The sequence below is a fragment of the Hemibagrus wyckioides genome, linkage group LG02 (assembly GCF_019097595.1).
Source record: "Hemibagrus wyckioides isolate EC202008001 linkage group LG02, SWU_Hwy_1.0, whole genome shotgun sequence".
Lineage (NCBI taxonomy): Eukaryota > Metazoa > Chordata > Actinopteri > Siluriformes > Bagridae > Hemibagrus > Hemibagrus wyckioides.
This window is the reverse complement of record NC_080711.1, coordinates 10,566,143-10,584,143: the sequence shown is the minus strand read 5'-3', so window position 1 is coordinate 10,584,143 and position 18,001 is coordinate 10,566,143. Positions and strand designations below refer to the sequence as shown.

The window sequence follows — 18,001 nt, the reverse complement described above, 5'->3', positions numbered from 1 at the left end:
AGTCAAGAAGAAATATTTTGAGAGGAGCATTTTGTTTCAAACATTTGAGGTTGTAATAAACACTGTTTATAATGTTTACACCTCTGAAATATCCTTTCCATTCTATTTCCAATTTTTTAGACGTGATGTGCAGATCATATATGTAATCTAATAAAAGATCGTAAAAGAAAATAAACAGGAGAACCTGTCAAAATTTCATCCAAGCACATACAGGAATAAATACAAACACTCTAATTTGTCAATGCCACTCAAGCCATTCTCCAAAATGGAGCACAGAGCCAAAGGTAAAATGTCTGACAACCACTTGTTCCTCTTCATCAGTGTTCCTTTCTAAATCCCCAGTCAGTGAGTGTGTGTGTGGAGTGAAAGCTGCCTGAGTGTTGCACTGCTCTCCTAGTCACACATCCTCCATTGATCCGCTGAGCTAAACACAGCCTCCGCAACAACCAGCATGCAGAGGCTCAGCTGGAGACACGGTGTACATTTAACATCCGTCAGTCTCAGAATAAATGCAGAGCTGTCAAAATCTCGAAATGCGTCATACCTCAATCGAAAAAATCAGCCATCAGGCATCAGTCTTTCCTCACTTTTCACTCCTCGGTCTTTAAAAATAAGAACCGAGAAGTCTGGAGTGGTGGATAAGTGATGTTTGTGGAACGACGGCTGAGCCAGCCCAGATCTTTCAGGAGAGTTATCTAAGACTGACTCACCTAGCTACAGCTGATTGCAAACATTTGCATCCCCCATGATTTTCTGAATAAGAACTGAATAATGTGTCTTTATTTATCAAGATATCTTAACCATATATGCTTGTTTTACTTGTCAGTAACAGTAGGGAAAAAGAAACAAATTTAACATTGCTGTGGAGAATATCATTAGGTCTATACATTAGGACTTGCTTATGTTCAAACAGTCACTCAACCACACACACGATATGAAAAGATTTCCAGAGAGAGGCGGTAGCATACCCAGTACGTTACTCCACACTGACTGAGAGTTCGTATTGTTTCTTACCTCACTAATTTTATCCATATACCATTGTTTAGCATTGCTTTTTTCTGTTTGTGTGTGATATTGGCAAAATATCATAATGTAGGATGAGTGGATGCCAGTTCCGAAGCCCTGGTTGAAGTTATATTGATTATTTTAATTATTAAGCCACAAATTCATAATGTTAGGATTCCCTGGTGGACCAGCGGCAGGATCCTGTGCTCTCACTGCCAAAGCCCAGGTTTAATTCCTGGGCAGGGAACCAACCAACCAACCAACTCTCAGTGCTGGTTCCAAGCCTGGATAAAATGGGGGGGGGGGGGGGTGGGTGAGTCAGGAAGGGTATCTGGCATAAAAACTGTACCAAATAAAAATATGTGAATCAGATGATCTGCTGTGGCGACTCCAGATAGGGAGCAGCCGAAGGACAACAACAACATATTCACTGCATTAGTTTCAACTTTTGGATAATGTTGATGCATCCTGTAAACAAGATAGCAACCCAGAGCATACTGCAAAATCAGGAGATCTTTGATATTTGAGGAACACAGTGTGCAATTCGTTCTTTAGATTTTTATATAGCACTTTAAACATTGGACATCATCACAAAGCAGCTTTACAGAAATATATACGTTTAAAATTGATAAATTTGTCCGAAATGAGCAAGCCAGAGAGAAAAACTCTCTGAGATGATATGAGGAAGAAACCTTGAGAGGAACCATCCTCATAACTGTGTACTAAATGGTGAAAAAGTGCAATTATGTAACCAGGAAATTCATTTTACTTCACTGATGGAGACAAAATTGTTTGTTTCAATTGCAGTCCATCTTCATAGTCTCTAAGTACTCATGATATCATTCACAGTCAACTCATGAAACTTTAGGCTGTCAATGTGAAACCATCCTCAGCAGCCTTGCTGTGTTATAACAGATATGTCAAGAGGAATGGGCTAGACAGTTAGAATGGAGACATTACAACAAATATTACATCCAAAATCTGTTCAGGGGATACAAATGTGACTGGAGGCGGTTGTAAAGGCAAATAGGTGGCAAAACATTTTTGTTACTCTGGATGATAAAGTGACACCTCTAAAATGAATAACAATGCTTTGTTGCAATAAATTGCATTTTGACGTCTTGATTTTTGCCTTAAGGGTATTGAAATGTTGTACTTGCCTGATAGTACAATTCCTCTGCTATTAAACTATATGCAATCCATCTATGTTGACTTGTTAATGAATACCTAAACGCTGCGTTTAAGTGCTGGCTATTTAATGATCCCGTTAATTTAGTGTTGTTTTGTTGGGGTGAACAGAGAAGCAAACAAACACCAGGTTAGCACTGGAGTGTTACTCAGTGGGTTGATTAGTAAAATAATCCACCTCCTCTATATAAAGCTTCACTCCCATGAGAGAGGAAGTGAGTGGCTCCTCTGTGAGCCAAGCAAAACAGACTAATAGACTGATTCATTAGCTTGATACGGGCTTGTATTCAGTAAACAAAGGAATATTCATGCTTTTAAATGGGGATCGGCTTAACTGTCCTCAGAAGATCAGCATCAGGGCGCCAGATCTCTCAGAGAGATGTACCGTAGCCTGCTCAATCAGATGTAGACGCAGAGCAAGTGTTACACCCTTTTACACAGATTTCAGCAGCTATACACCTGCACTTATCTAATCAGCCAATTATGTGGCAATGCGAAGAATCATCCAGATTCAGGTCAAGAGCTTTAATTAATGTTCACCTGAATGTAAACATGTTCATGAAATGTGTCAACATTGTTAAAATTCCAATCACATAATCACATGTAGCTTATAACTGCAAGTAACAGGGTGAGGTCACGTAACTGGGACCAGTGAAAGTCAAATCTACTAGACATTTTACTGCAGAGGGTCTTCTCTATAATTCTGTGCTATAAAATATTTCATTATATAAAGCTAAAATGACATATGCCCTCATAGTGAAGGACTATGTCACATGTAACAGTACAATAAGTACATACATAGACTATTTTATAGAAATAACTTTACACAGGCACACTATTTATGTTAAAGTACTATAGAAATGCTATTAATGCAGTGTGTGTGTGTGTGTGTTTGCTTCATTTACCTTTTTAAATGATTATTCATTACACAAAAGCCATTCCACTACCTGCATTTTTGCTGCTAACACTTTATTTATTAAAAAATGTTGTTGTTTTTTTTTGTTTTTTGCATTTTTACTATACTTTCTACCTGGCTGTATCCCAGTAACTGCTATGTCCATATATGCTATACGACTATCTGCTGAATACTATGTCATAAGGTCATCCGTAGTCCATGGATGCACTTGTAGGTCTTATCATCCTGGAGGAAATGTCAGTAAGCAACATTAATGACTGATTTTGTGTCAACAGTTATATTTACTGCCATGATATGAGATGCTTTTGCAGAGGTTTAGATTATCTTTCTTTCTTTCTTCCTTTCTTTCTTTCTTTTTTACAAAGAACTTGAAGTCATGTTGTATTTGAACATTAAAACATATTAAATTGATTAAAAATACTTGTGAGCATTTGTTGTTGTTGGGAATACCTAGCTAGCCTTTTCTTTTCTTTTGAGAAACAACTTACCTGCTCCAGCCTTCAGCACATATATGTGAACATGAAAGAAAATCTATATCTATATCTAAATCTTTAATCATAAACCAGCCATTACAATAATAAAAAAAAACACATTGAACTACATTTTCCAAAAATCCAAAGAGCTAAACATGGTTCTTTATAGCACCTCAATGGTTCTGTATAGAACCTGTAGTATGGTTTCATGTTGAAGGTTTTGAATATGGTTCAACATGGTACCAGAAAATGTCTTAGTCTTTAAAATGGCCTGGCTTAACCAAAACATCAAACTCATTTTGTAATGCTGTATTAGACAAAAATAAACTAAAACCATCAACTTGAATGCATGAATGCTATCTTTTTCTTATACAGACCGTGTTGCAAGTTCTTATTATTATGTTCAAATTGTAATCTTGCAGAATATTCATGATGGAGATTTCTTTATGAATCCGAGTCTCAAAAAAGGCAATATCACAGCTACTTTAACAACTACATCATTTATTCATTCCTTTATTCTTCAGTAACTGCTGTGCCAATTAAACTGCTGTGGCATTATAAGTCTAATATTAATCATTGGATGGAGTTTAATTCATAGTCACAATAAGGGATTAATATAATATCTATCTATCTATCTATCTATCTATCTATCTATCTATCTATCTATCTATCTATCTATCTATCTATCTATCTATCTTTTACTTGGCAGGTGCATGAATTTTACGTTTAGATAACCTATTATAAATATATATAATACCTAGTATAAAGATACTTTTCAATGTACCTTTATTCCTGAGTGTACTAAGCTACAACCAATACTTTTCCAGACTTCAAGCTACAGCAGATTTTTATTACGGAGCTTTCATATGAGTAAGATCACAGAAAGTGCACTGTATTTCTTCTATTTCGTCTCAGATAAGAGCTGCAAATTTACAGATCACAGATGAGGTCATTTCTTGGGAGACAAGCTTGTTTCTGGCCCTACATTAAGATTCCCCTCTCTTCCCATCAATAGAGCTGAAGAGGGTCTCCTGCTGTTTGTTTCTCATTGGTTAGTGTGATTGAAGGTGGGGTTTGAGAGCGAGCCGTCAAAAAAAACCCTTTCCATTTGTCTAAGAAAACTCGAGACACTGGGAGAGGACGAGAGACTTAGTTTCTGCTAAGAAAAAAAGGGGGAAAATGATTACAGTAAACCGCGTTGCTTTAAAAGCGGCTCCTGCTGAGCGCAGTGACACATGGAGGCGCCGCGCGCTTTTCACCTCGCGCAAGTTTGCTGTGGCTCCGGGCGCGCGCGCTGACTAACCAGCCCTGACGCTCGAGCGCGGGAACAAAAGGAGCGCAAGCTGTGGCCAAGCACACGCACACACACACGCACACACACGCGTGCGAGACAAAAATTAAGGCCGAGTGAGAGATTATTATGAGGTGCGATGGCTTGGTGCGACCGTGCGGTTCAACTGCTCCTGGCCACCGCGGGCGCTTTCGTGGCGTTTAGCCTTATGACCATCGCCATAGGCACGGACTACTGGCTGTACTCCAGAGCGTACATTTGCAACGCGACCAATATGACGGACGACACTCAGTCTCAACCCAAGAAAACTCGTGGCGATCTCACGCACTCCGGGCTCTGGAGAATCTGCTGTATAGAAGGTACCGTTAGGATCAGATGTTTAATTCTTGTTTTGAGCTGAAAGGAAAATAAAAACAGCGCGAGGAAACTTCCAGTGAAATCTGTGTGTAACATTAAGATCTTTTTTTTATTAGACCACATGATGAGCGTTTAAAATCTTTTGTTCTTTGTCTTGTGCGCAAAGACGCGTCGCGCAGCGCAGCGCATGTAATGTCATAAGCGCGTGCAGACTATAACCCAAGACGTTTGTATCTGGTCTTCCTTTAGTAACTGTGTGTGTGTGTGTGTCTTCTGGTTAACAAAGTTAGCGCTGTTCATTTTGGCAAACTTCCTGTCAGGAGACAGTAAAGTAACACCTAAAACAATAGCTACAAGTAAGCTTTTAACGCCTGAAAGTTTCCAGAACATTCCATAGGAACCAAAACAGAATGTTCACAAAACGTTATGGAATGGTTTTCCCCACCCTAAAAAAATAACCAAAGTAGAACCAAATGCTAATGTTAGAAATGCTGATAAAAAGAGAAGTGATGTGGCTAAAATGTTATTCCACTATACTGAAAGGCATTTTGTATTATAATACCTGAAAGCAGATCACAATATCTAGTTTCCAGCCAAGCCAGGCCAATAATGTGTATGCATATACATAATGTAACAGAATATATATACTTAAAAATATTAAGGCATGCAGGATATAAGTCATACAAGTGATACGACGAATTTTATGGAAGCACAGACAGCATCGTTAGCAGCAGATCCCTTAAAACCTGTAGGATGTGAGGTGGGGTCTCCATGGATTGGACCAGTTTGTCCAGCACATCCCACAGATGCAAGATTAAATTGAAATCTGGGATGAACGTAGATGTTAAGTCAACACCAATTAAGTGGCCTCTGCGTAACTGAAACACCCAAAAAGAGCTGCCATTTTGAAGATGCTCTGAGTCAGTCATCTAGCCGCAACATTTTGGCTCTTGTCAAAGTCTGTCAGATGCTCTTGCTCATTCTTCCTCCTTCTAGCATATCAAATTCAAGAACTGACTGTTCACTTGTTGCCTAATATCACACCCTATGGTGCTGTTGCAAGATAATCAATGCTATTCATTTCACCTTTCCCTTTCAGTGATTTTAATGTTATATATATATATATATATATATATATATATATATATATATATATATATATATATATATATATATATATATATATATATATTTGTTCAGAACAATCAATGCGACAAATGACACTGGTCAGACTTACAATACCGGGCATAATTTCAGGAATTTTATTACAATATGTGATTTCTCTTAATGTTTTTCTGTAATTAAAAGCATGTTAACCAAGTTTAGCTCACAAAGCTACCCAGCAGTCATTCATAAATGTTTGTTTAGTTTAGCCTTCATGTCACAGTTTAAGAGTTTGTTCTCTCTCTCTCTCTTTTGGTTTGGAGAGGGGTGAATGGACTGCAAAGCGCATGCAGTCAAGAGTCTCCTCTTAAGTATGTGCCTTCATTCATGCCTTTATTGTATTTGATGCTGTTGCTTGGCAACAACGTGTCAGAAATCGCTATGGTAACATGGCCAAGGTTTTAAAAATAGACGAATCTATTGCTTCTTGTCATTGTCCACCAAAAAAGAAAATGAGACACCATTACCTTTTTTTTTCTCCTCAATGCAATGTGAGGCTGGTGACCCTGAATCAAGAGGACTGACTAGTTTTCCCACTCATTATCTCACTCAGCCTTGTACACACAACAGAGACAGTGCCATTTAATCACGAAAACATCACGATCCATCATACATATGCAAAGAGAACGGTAATGAAAAAGAACATTAAACTTGTTTTGAAAGCAACTGTCTTTTTCGTGATGGAGGCATTTGTGTTCCTGGAGCTCTAACAAGCTTTCCTGGTGTGCGATTATACCTATCCAGTCAACAAGCGTGTAATCACATCATGATAAAATAGCATCATTTATCAGGAGTAAGTAGTGAACAGCTGTTCTGCAGGGACTAAGGCTGTGAACGAGAATCAAGGTGCTGCAAGTTGAACCATGAATGGAACCTGAAGCACTGACTGTATTATATTAGGAATAGTTTGCATATCCTCAGTATATTTTCTTTAGCACACAATTGTACAAAACGTAGGGCTGGGTGATACTGATATTATGATGACTATACTTTTCTGATATATCAGTGGAGTCATCAGTACTTTTATAAAACTGATGGAACAAGGTCTCCATTTGAGGTATATTGCAATTCTACTACCTGTATCTGTTTATTACTCGGAATATCCACAGCTGTCTCTGGATTTAAACCCAAAGTAGGTGTAGCACAATCCAGATGTTTTTTAAATTATTTTTTACATATACTACAAACCTCTATGAACAAGGTCTCTAGTTGCGGTTTATGCAATTCTACTATCCGTATCTGTTTATTACTTGTTTTATTACTAGCTTGTTAGATGATAAATCATTTATTTCTTTAGATGTTGAATACAATTTATGTCATGGGGTGTTACTGTTTTGTTTTGTTTTTACTGTTTTGCCTGGCATAATTATGGATTATGAAATAAATTTCCTTATCTTTTGTTCAAAAAAATTTGCTAATTAAAAATCACCCCAGTGTGGCAAGATAGAATTTGAGAACATTTCGATGCGAATCCTTTAAAGGTCAATGCTCAACCCAAAAAGGGCAAGACAGCTTGAGCATCAATATATGGCTGTCAGTTGGGCTTATCGTAGCCCATGAGATAACATTTGCTTTGGGTCAATATGGATCTGAGTCTTGAGTGCTCGGTTTTGTTTTCCCTTGGTGATATAATCACTCCCTTTGCCAGGTTGGGGATGTTTCAAGGGCGGAAGTGCTGTCACTTCTCCATTCCCAGTGTGCGCCACAGATGTGTAATTAAAATGCAGCACTGAAAGGCCACGCAGTCTCTAATTAGCCATCGGGCTTGAATTCTGTGACTGAGTAATGGGAGCGATTACAAGTTTGGAGCATGTGCCAGGCACAGCCTTCAAGCTCTTGACCTTCCCATGGGTCAGTCTTGCATAATTTGGGACCTGTTGCCTCATAGAGAGAGGAGGCTTTGTTAGAACAAACAAACAAACAAATAAACAAGGTCTCAATTTGAGATGTATCGCAATTCTACAATCTGTATCTTTTATTATTCGGAATATCCATAGCTGTCTCTGGATTTAAAGCCAGAGTAGGTGTGGCACAATCCAGATGTTTGAATTATTTTTTATAGAAACTATGAACCACTATGCCCCAGGAAACACTTGAAAAAAAGTAGAATTTTCAGCACTGACAGTTTCTCAACCTCTTGCTATGTCACTCAGGTTCATAACTGGTCTTAACTAGAGATGTGCACAGGAATATTTTGCTCTCAGAGTTATAAATTATTTTTGTTTGTATTTATGTTTTAACTAATTTATCCAGCTCTATTTATGAAAGATAAATATAAACAAACTATGAAACCTATATTAAAGCACCACAAAAGGACCAGGCTAAGGATAAACTAATGAATGCTGCAATGTGAAGGAATGTTTATGTTAAGGAATAATGAGCTCAGTCTTTTTCTTTGGCCTGCAGGCTACATAATCTGACCGCTTAAAATCTACTCTCATGAAAGTGAAAAACCTCCCACTTATCCGACTTTCTTGTTGCTTTACGCATGATCAAATTCTGGATGTACAAATCACTTGCCCTTTAAACCTTTCTGGCATGATTTCTAACCAACATATAGCACAGATCCTGTTATATCTGTATTTGTTTCCTTTAAGAAGGTATTATCCGTTCATTCCAAAGTGCTCGTCAAAAAAAAAATCAATACAAGACATGGTAGAAACAGCATCATAGAGACATGATTGGCTATGTCACCTTAATTCACAGGACCAGTAAAGTGCTCCCATGTGTCGAGTTGAGCCAGTGGTGTGACAGCTGTAGGCTGTGCAGGGATCAGTCTTGGCGCTGCACGTGTCAGCCGCCTGCTGTATTAAAGCACAATGAAGATGTCATAAGCACCCTTTGAGACATTATGGAAATCGAATTGTTGAAACAGCCCTGAGGTTGCCATGGAGAACATGCGCTCAGCACAGAGTGCTGTTACCTCCAGGGAGGCCTGAGGGACCGAGCTCTCATTTTGTCGCACATACAGATACACACATATGGCCTCTCTCTCTCTCTCTTTCTCTCTCTCTCTCTCTGTATCTCTGAGAGTGTTTCTGTTAAGTGGGGGGCTTCATTTCCTCTTTATGAGACTGGGCGCACCAAAGACACCGGGCTAATAACTGCCACTCATAAATCAGCGGTCTCAAGTCACTCAATTCGATCTCTCCTTACACACTTTGTTCTCTAATACAAGGACTGAACCATATGTCTGATGGATTTCGAATTGTCTACATTTATATGAACAGCTTTTCAGTTGAACTGCCTGAAGAAAGAATCAGACTTATTCAACTGTTATTTGGGTGTAAGGATGTATAAGGGTTTCGCAGGTTGACACATGAAAAGCTGGGCTGATTTTTCATCAAGGAAAATAAATTAAATGGGCTTTAAGTGTAAGATAAGCACTATGTATTATTCTGTAGTTCAGATACATACAGAATAATACTCTCCAAGTTCAGAAATAGCTGAAATTAGAATTTGGGGCGTGATGTTTTTCTCTAAATTTCATATTTGTATTCAGTGAAAGATTCAAGTAATTTTTCAAAAATAATCCTTATTTTCTTAGTAAGCAATGTAAAGTACTGATGCAGCACTGCTAGAAATACACAGCAACACAGATTTTGTAATCAGACATTCCACTGTAACTGAAGAACTGATCATAGTGCCGAAAAATGGAATACGGAAGTGGCTAAAAAATGTAGACTGAGTAATGACGTGGCAGAAGTTTATTCTTACCAGATGATTGCATGTATATATTTTTTTAGTGAAAGATCACGAATTCATACCAGTGAAATCAGTTCACGGTAGAAACATATCTGGCAAATTACATCCTCAAGACCCTTTTTTTTCTCAGATTTGCGTGATTAAAAGCAGCCGAACCACAGAAGAGCATCCCTAATCTGATAGCACTGAAAAGTTCTGTTTCTACGAGTGCTGTTGCACCATGTCTGGAGATCAAGCAGAAAAGCACCTTGTTAATGAAACTCCTTTTTTTACTACAATTTCGGCAGTACATTTTTAATTTGTTTTGTCATAGTTATTTGTTATACTGGTGCACAAATCTGTAGTAGGGATATCATTGCATACTTACGTGTCTGTCACTTGTTGAGCCTGTATTTGGAATAGTATCAGGAATAGTGCATTAAATTCCAATTGATAAAGAATGCTAAAAACAACCTACATTACAACATAGCATTATGCATTCATATACAGTCCTGTCGTCAGTGGGGAGACAAATGGGGAAAGTCCAAGCTGTCCTTGTGTTCAGGGTCCAGATGATCTAATGATACTCAGTCCTGTTTGATTAAAATTGGATGGAGAAAAACATTATATTTATATAATGTATATTTATATAATTATATCTTTTATACCGGTTAACATGCAGTATATTCACACAGATAGTACTTGTGTTGATAAATATATAAGTATAAAATGTTAGATATAAGTAGAAAGATTTGCCACAGTTTTTCATATACAGTAATGCTGCTTTTGCTATCCGAAGACAGCTCCTGAAATTTTTATTATTTTTTTTTTTTTTTTACAATGACTAGACAAGAAAACGTGGCCTAATTTCTCAGACCTATTTAATACTCATTAATTTGATGCTACTTTTTAACCACCAGACCCAATTAATGGCAAGCTGGGCCACAAAAGATGTGTCGGAGAGTGCAGCCTGCCTATCTTCACATAGAGCTCAGGGAGAGCTCATCATGGCACATTGCTGATAAACTCTATTTTAACCGTAGAACTGTTTGAGATGTGGGGTGTATGTTGTACAGAGAGCTATTTAGATATTATGTCATGACTGTGCTTTCCAGGGAGAACTGTGTTTCTGCTTATCTCTTCTGTTATTTTAGGCAAAGTTAAATAAATCTAATATTCCCAAATCAGTGTTCAATATTTCAAATAAATATGATATAGATATACAGTCTTCTCTAAATGTGTTGGACCAATTCTTTTGTTTTTGCTCTACACTGAAGACATTTGGGTTTGTTTTTAACAACTTAAAACATCTCACCTTTGGTACTTTTGGAACAGATAGTCCACTTTTGCACATTTGTGATGCTTCCTTAGGCTTAATACTGCAGCTTCCTTCAGTATTGCATGTCTTCCTTCAGTCTCTTCTTCAGGAGGAGAAATGCATGCTCAGTTGGACGATTGATTCGGCCAGTCTAATACCTTCCATCTTGTTCTCCTGATGAAGTCCTTTGTTGTGTGGGCAGTGTGTTTAGAGTCGTTGTCTTTCTGCATGATGAATTTCCTCCCAATTAGATTGAAAGCATTTCTCTGTAAATTAGCAGACAGAATGTTTCATGAGCTACATCATCAATAAAGATTAGTGAGCCAGATCCAGAAGCAGTCATGTAAGCCCAAGCCATGACATTATCTACATCATGTTTGACTGAAGAGCTTTTATGTCCTGGATCATGAGCAGACCCTTTGACTTCTTTCTGCACACTTTGGCCTTTCCATCACTTTGGTAGAGGTTCACTTAGAATTTTGTTTTTGCAAATTACAAGCTGGTTTCTGATGCCTCTATATTTCTGATCTCAAATGGTGGCTTGTTATACCTTCACCCCTGCCCTCTGGAGGTTGTTGGTGATGTCATTGATGTTTTTGAGGGTTATTTTTCATGGCTTTCACGCTGTTTCTGTCATCAACTGCTCTTGCTTTCATATGCCTGCCTGTTTGATGTCTGGTTGTTAGTATAACAGTGGTTTCTTTCTTTTTCAGGACATTCCTGATTGTCGTAATGGCTATGGCCAATGCTTGTTTTGGGCTGCCATCTTTTCTCAGCTTGTGTCTCTCCCATAGACAACTACATGTTGGTTTATTCTTTTTAACAAATTAACAAATGCCGTCTTCTCAGGTCAAACCAAAAGTAGACATTCAGAGCTATTAATTGTTCAGTCATTAGAAAAGTAGTTCTAACATGACACGCCTGGGCAACACTTGCTAGTAACATGTTCTGATCATTTTGACCAATTGGAAAATGGATTAAACAAAAGATGGCATGTTGTTCAACACTGAGGAAATGAAAGCTGAAGTTCTGTGCTATTGTCTCACATTCATCTTTTGATATCAAACTCAAATGTCTCCATATAATAGCAAAAACAAATAATAGGTTTTGCTGCATGGTACTCAGTAATCTGTCCACTTTGTTTCTTGTCATATGCTGACAATATGTCAGAATAGCTACACAGATAGACAGCTGCAGCCCCAAATAATATTAGTATCCTAGATAAACTATTAGCCATTCTGTATAGCATAGTTTTGCTGGGTGAATTCTAATAAATGACAGAAATACTGATCATTCTTAGCAATGCCAATAAAATCTTTTTTTTTCTTCAGACTAAAAAATCTTTGCCAACATTCCTAAAATTGCTTTCTGTCTTTGAAGGAAAATAGCATAGGTTACGCTGAATACACCAATTCAACAAACTGCTTCATGCTTATTATTCACCCTGATTTTCTACTTCTGATTGGAGTCCCATCACTTGGCGGTGCTCACTGCTGCTGAGGAGGGCCGCACATGGACTTCCTGGTAATATATGGGATTGCTGTGGATAGAAACACTTGGAGGCTATGGCGCTAAGCTTTGAACTGCAGTTGCGGTAGTCGGATTTGCGCTCAGGTCTTCATCATTGAACATTTGATGGCTTTAGTGTTAATGAATTCAGAAATCATGCTGATGCTCATACTTATACAGTATATTACTCAAAAGCTCCTGGTTACGCAACTCCATTTGACTATATACTGTTTAGAAAGTAAATTATTTATAATCACACTCTCCAGTGTCACCCAGATGGGGTTGGGTTCCCTTTTGAGTCTGGTTCCTTTCAAGGTTTCTTATATTTATATAATCTCAGGGAGTTTTTTTTCTTGATAGTGTTGCCTCAGGCTTGCTCATTAGGCATAAATTTAATTATAATTTCAAACATAATTTTTATATTTTAATAATGCTGCTTTGAGACATTGTCCATTTGTTAAGAGCACTATACAAATAAAATTGAATTGAATATTTACTCACCTAACCTACTATAATGAGCCAGAACAAACAGACTACAGCTCGTGCAAGAATATGGATAGTGATGGATATTACATCATACCTAGTCACTGAAACATCACTTCATCATGACTCTAATTTTAACTTTATTCATCTTTAGGTCTCAACAAAGGAAGCTGTTACCGTATCAATCACTTTCCAGATGACAACGACTATGACACTGACAGCTCAGAATACCTCCTACGTGAGTGACTTTCTTTTAAGCATTATATTTGGCCAGTGGAAATGCTGTGTCTTGTAAAACAGAAATAATACCAAATCCTACAACTAACCCGGGACCTGGTTGTGTGTATGTGTGTGCGTGTGTGTGTGTTTAGGTATAGTACGTGCCTCCAGTGTGTTCCCCATTCTCAGTACCGTTCTACTACTTCTAGGGGGACTGTGTGTGGGATTAGGACGCATCTACAACAAGAGGAATAACATTTTGCTGAGTGCCGGGATCCTGTTTGTGGCAGCAGGTAAAAAGCTTACGAGTCTTTGTTGCGTAATGTTCTATAAATCATCTACATGGAGGGTTTTTACCAACAATACTGATATTGGTAGGAGGTATTGGTAATAGACAAAATATGACACGATACCAAGCTCTAATACTACATGATGCTGTGTGACTTCTGAAGGTTATTTCACAATTATCGATCAAAGCAAAGCAGACTGCAAACTGTTCTGTGAAAATATCAAGAGGAGGTATTACAGCATTTTTCTCTTCTTTGCTTGCTTGCTACCCATTATAAACAAAGCTTGAAAAAAATGTTCCAGGAAGTCTTTATTTGCTTAATACTCAGTAGGTGACTCATTTTGATATCAGTTTTGATTTTGATGAGAACCAAAAACATGTACTGGAGAAAAGGTGGTATCAGTGCATCTCTAAATTCTTTATGGAACACCAATAAGTTTAATTTAACATCAACAAAAACCTCAAAAGGGGGCATGGTGGCTTAGTGGATAGCATGCATACCTCACACTTCCAGGGTTGGGGGCTTGATTCCTGCTTCCACTTTGTGCGTGGAGTTTCTGTTCTTCACTAATTTTTGCAGTGTAGGCAGATTGGCATCTCTAAATTGTCTGCTGTGTGTGAATGTGTGCAGCTGTGCCCTGCAATAGACTGGCATCCTGTTCAGGCTGTACCCTGCCTTGGGTCCTTCCTAAGTCACCTAAGAAAGGCTCCAGGTTCCCCATAACCCAGTAGGATTAGAGTGGATGGATGGATGGATGGAAATATTTAATTAAGTTTAAGCAAGAAGACCAAACAAAATAGCTTCTTGGCACTAATATCTCTATAATGTTTTAGGTTTGAGCAACATCATTGGGATCATCGTTTACATCTCCAGCAACACTGGTGATCCCAGTGATAAGCGTGACGAGGACAAGAAGAGCCAGTACAATTACGGCTGGTCCTTCTACTTTGGGGCTCTCTCGTTCATCGTCGCCGAGGCGGTTGCTGTCCTGGCTGTGAACATCTACATCGAAAAGAACAAAGAGGTGCGCTTCCAAGCACGGCGAGAGTTTGTCAAATCTACCTCGTCCTCCTCACCGTATTCGCGCATGTCCAGTTTCCGCTACAGGCGGCGACATTCGCGTTCCAGCTCGCGCTCCACGGAGGCGTCCCGTGAGGCCTCTCCAGTCGGAATAAAGATGGTGAGCTCCGTGCCTCTGGGTGAGATCAACATGTATACACTGAGCAGAGACCCGCTAAAATCGGGGACTGACAGCTCCTATAGCCCTGAACACGACTCTGGATTCCTGCAAGTGCACAACTGTTTTCCCAAAGACCTGAATGACACCATCAACAGGAGGACAACACCAGTATGAGAGAGCTTAATGACAGTAATGTTATAGAAATACAATGTTTTGGCCATAGAACATAAGAGCACCACTGAGGCCTAATGGCTTAGTAGAAGCACTAGTTCAATTATTGCGATGAATCAACTACCTAAAGACTACTACCTTTGTTGAGGGAATTTGAATGGGCTTCAACAACAGCATTTAATCCTTAAATTTCTCTTTCACCTGTGTTTTGGCCCAAGAGTTTCCTCCTTGAAGCTTTAGTAAGAAAGGATTTAAGAGACTAGCTGTGGTAAATCTGTATAGCTAACGCCATCCATTTTACAAACAATATTTGAATAGTGCCGTGTGGAATTATATAAAGTGTGAAAATTCAACAAACAAATTCACTTTCATAGGAAGTCTGTTCTCGGCACGAATCATCGAAGCAGTGGAGATTCCAAATTCACCATTTTAAATATGACTATCCAAATATAAAATGGTGCTACAAGAAGTAGTCTCACAGGTTAAGCCTTCCCTTCTTGTGTATTTTGTATATACTTGAACCCTGTATTGCCTTGTCTGTGTCACATGTCTGTAAACACAACTGTCATTACCTAATCTTTGTGCCTCTCTGCTTATCAGGATCAGCGATTTTAGCTGATTAATGCTGTAGGTATTTTCACTGCAGAGCATACTGTGTTCAATTATTTTTGTGAAACTAGGAATAGGCTTACACACATTGAAACAGAAAGATATGGATACGAAGGAGAAAATGCAAGGCAAGCACAAAGTATTTCAGTACTGTGAAGCTTTATATTATATTTTTAATGACAACGTTGATGATGTGCCATCAGCTGTCAGTTGAAAACCACCTGTGTCGTTCTCTGTATAAAACGAATCGAAGACGAAAGCTATTCCACTGCCGTCATCCTCGGCGACAAGGACCTCTGGGTCTCGGATGTGGGTTAAACTGAAGTGTATTCTGGTGGTGTTATGAATCAGATCTGGGTGTAATCTGAAGGGTGGCTGTGCCTGTCCTCCATGCAGGTTTAACGCAGCACTGTGTAAATCTGAATTGTGTGCTGCTGGGACTGTGACATTGTGAAAGTATGAAGATAAACGCTGGGCTGAGAAATGTCAGACACCCAGAACTGAAAGAGCCCGTCAGCATTGAGAAGCATTTCAATGGTGAGGTCCGTTTGCCGATAACAATCTAGGACAACGAAGAATGAAAGACTGCCAGCTGCATCAACGAGGCCAAACCAGCGCTTCATTCGTGTCTTAGTTCTTTGAGACTCATGATTGTAATTCCTTTCAGATCTGCGTGCCAGCCAGAAACGTAATTTGTCACTGTTTATTTTCTCAATATAACGGCATGTCTGTGCAACCTTTTACTTTGTCATTTTTGTTTACAAGGACATTTATGGTGGTGAGAGAATACTGTATAGTTTTCAGTCAAGTGCATATCGGTGAATGACTCATCATGGGACAGATCATCTCAGTTACTTGTATATATAACTACCTTCATTTACTAAGACATTTTCTACGTGAACTTAGAACCATGCCTCTGCATAGCATGGTGAATGGTTGGTCTTGAATATTGGCATTTCCCATGATCCTTTGACTGTGCGTGCTCTAGCTATTATAATCAGAGTGGTTCCAAAGGCCTTTTTGGCGTTTTTGTGACATCATCACGATTACATGCCTATAGCGCTCTGTCTTTCTCAAAGACGACACTTTCTCTCCTCAACTTCTTTCTTTTCTGGTGTTCTCAGTATAACGCTCCCACTAACAACGTCACTATAACCTTGCTCACTTAAATAAACGAAGTCAGGGCACATGTTTTACTTGTTTGTGTATATTTTTATTTCATCTGAAGGGAAATATTTGGGGTGTCCACTGATGGACATTCAATGCTACCTGTCTAAATGTCCTTTCAACCTGATGATGCTGACCTGCTTTTATGACACACACTGAGAAAAATCAAATAGTATAGGTTACGATATGACAAAAAAAAAGATATATCTGATCTGCATCTTCCTTCCTAGATGTAAATATTCTGCGATGATTTTAACATGTACCTTATGCTTTTATTAATTTGTCCAGCCTCTTAAATCATTGAATATTTCTGCTGTAATAATGTCCTTCCTGACTTGTTTTTAAGTCAGTATGCTTGGCCAATCCATACTCAGTCCTCTTGTAACTGTGATAAGTGGCATATACTGCATTATTCAGTACAGCTCCGTAGGCCAAGAGAGTCACAGCTATTTATTTTCCTTGTTTTACCAAGAAACCATGGAGGACGCAACCTTTCGTATTCAGCTTTAAGCAAGCTTCCATATGTAAGCATCTAAAACAAAAGAATTCCCATCAACTAAATTAGCTAAAGCTAAAATTTAGACTAAGCTACTTGATTAAAAATTGTAATATTATTAAACCTTAAGAACCAACATAAATGACACATTTGGTTTGAAAGAATAAGATTTACTTGGATGCCTCTGCTATAACGTTCACCCTTCTTATCAATTTGCCTTGATCCATTATTCAAAATCTGAAAAACAAAAATTAGACCCAAGACATAACTGATAGAACCGATTAACACTAATTTCTGAACAGAATGTTTCTACACTCATCAGTCATTATATACCATGCTAATCCTGCACAGCTTTAATTCTCTGTGGCAAGTTTTCAACAAGGCTTTGGCCAATTTTCTTGAGATTCGTGTCAACGTTGACATGATTGCGTCACATAATCGCTACAGATTTGACTCTCCTTCAAAAATTTGTGATGACTTT

General features: G+C 38.4%; 1 protein-coding gene across 1 annotated transcript; it reads left to right on the top strand.

Moving 5' to 3' along the window:
• The first annotated feature begins 4,684 nt into the window (after positions 1-4,684).
• On the top strand, positions 4,685-17,053 carry cacng4b (calcium channel, voltage-dependent, gamma subunit 4b). Its single transcript, XM_058406071.1, has 4 exons — positions 4,685-5,232; positions 13,543-13,626; positions 13,760-13,900; positions 14,731-17,053. Exons 1-4 carry the CDS (start codon positions 5,013-5,015, stop codon positions 15,249-15,251), a joined length of 966 nt encoding a protein of 321 aa, XP_058262054.1. The 5' UTR covers positions 4,685-5,012; the 3' UTR covers positions 15,252-17,053.
• Positions 17,054-18,001: the final 948 nt, after the last annotated feature.

Coding starts and splice junctions, on each gene's coding strand:
- cacng4b (XM_058406071.1), top strand. CDS start 5,013: ATGGCTTGGTGCGACCGTGCGGTTCAACTGCTCCTGGCCACCGCGGGC. Junction 13,627..13,759: donor CAGCTCAGAATACCTCCTAC/GTGAGTGACTTT, acceptor GTGTGTGTTTAG/GTATAGTACGTGCCTCCAGT. Junction 13,901..14,730: donor GATCCTGTTTGTGGCAGCAG/GTAAAAAGCTTA, acceptor ATAATGTTTTAG/GTTTGAGCAACATCATTGGG.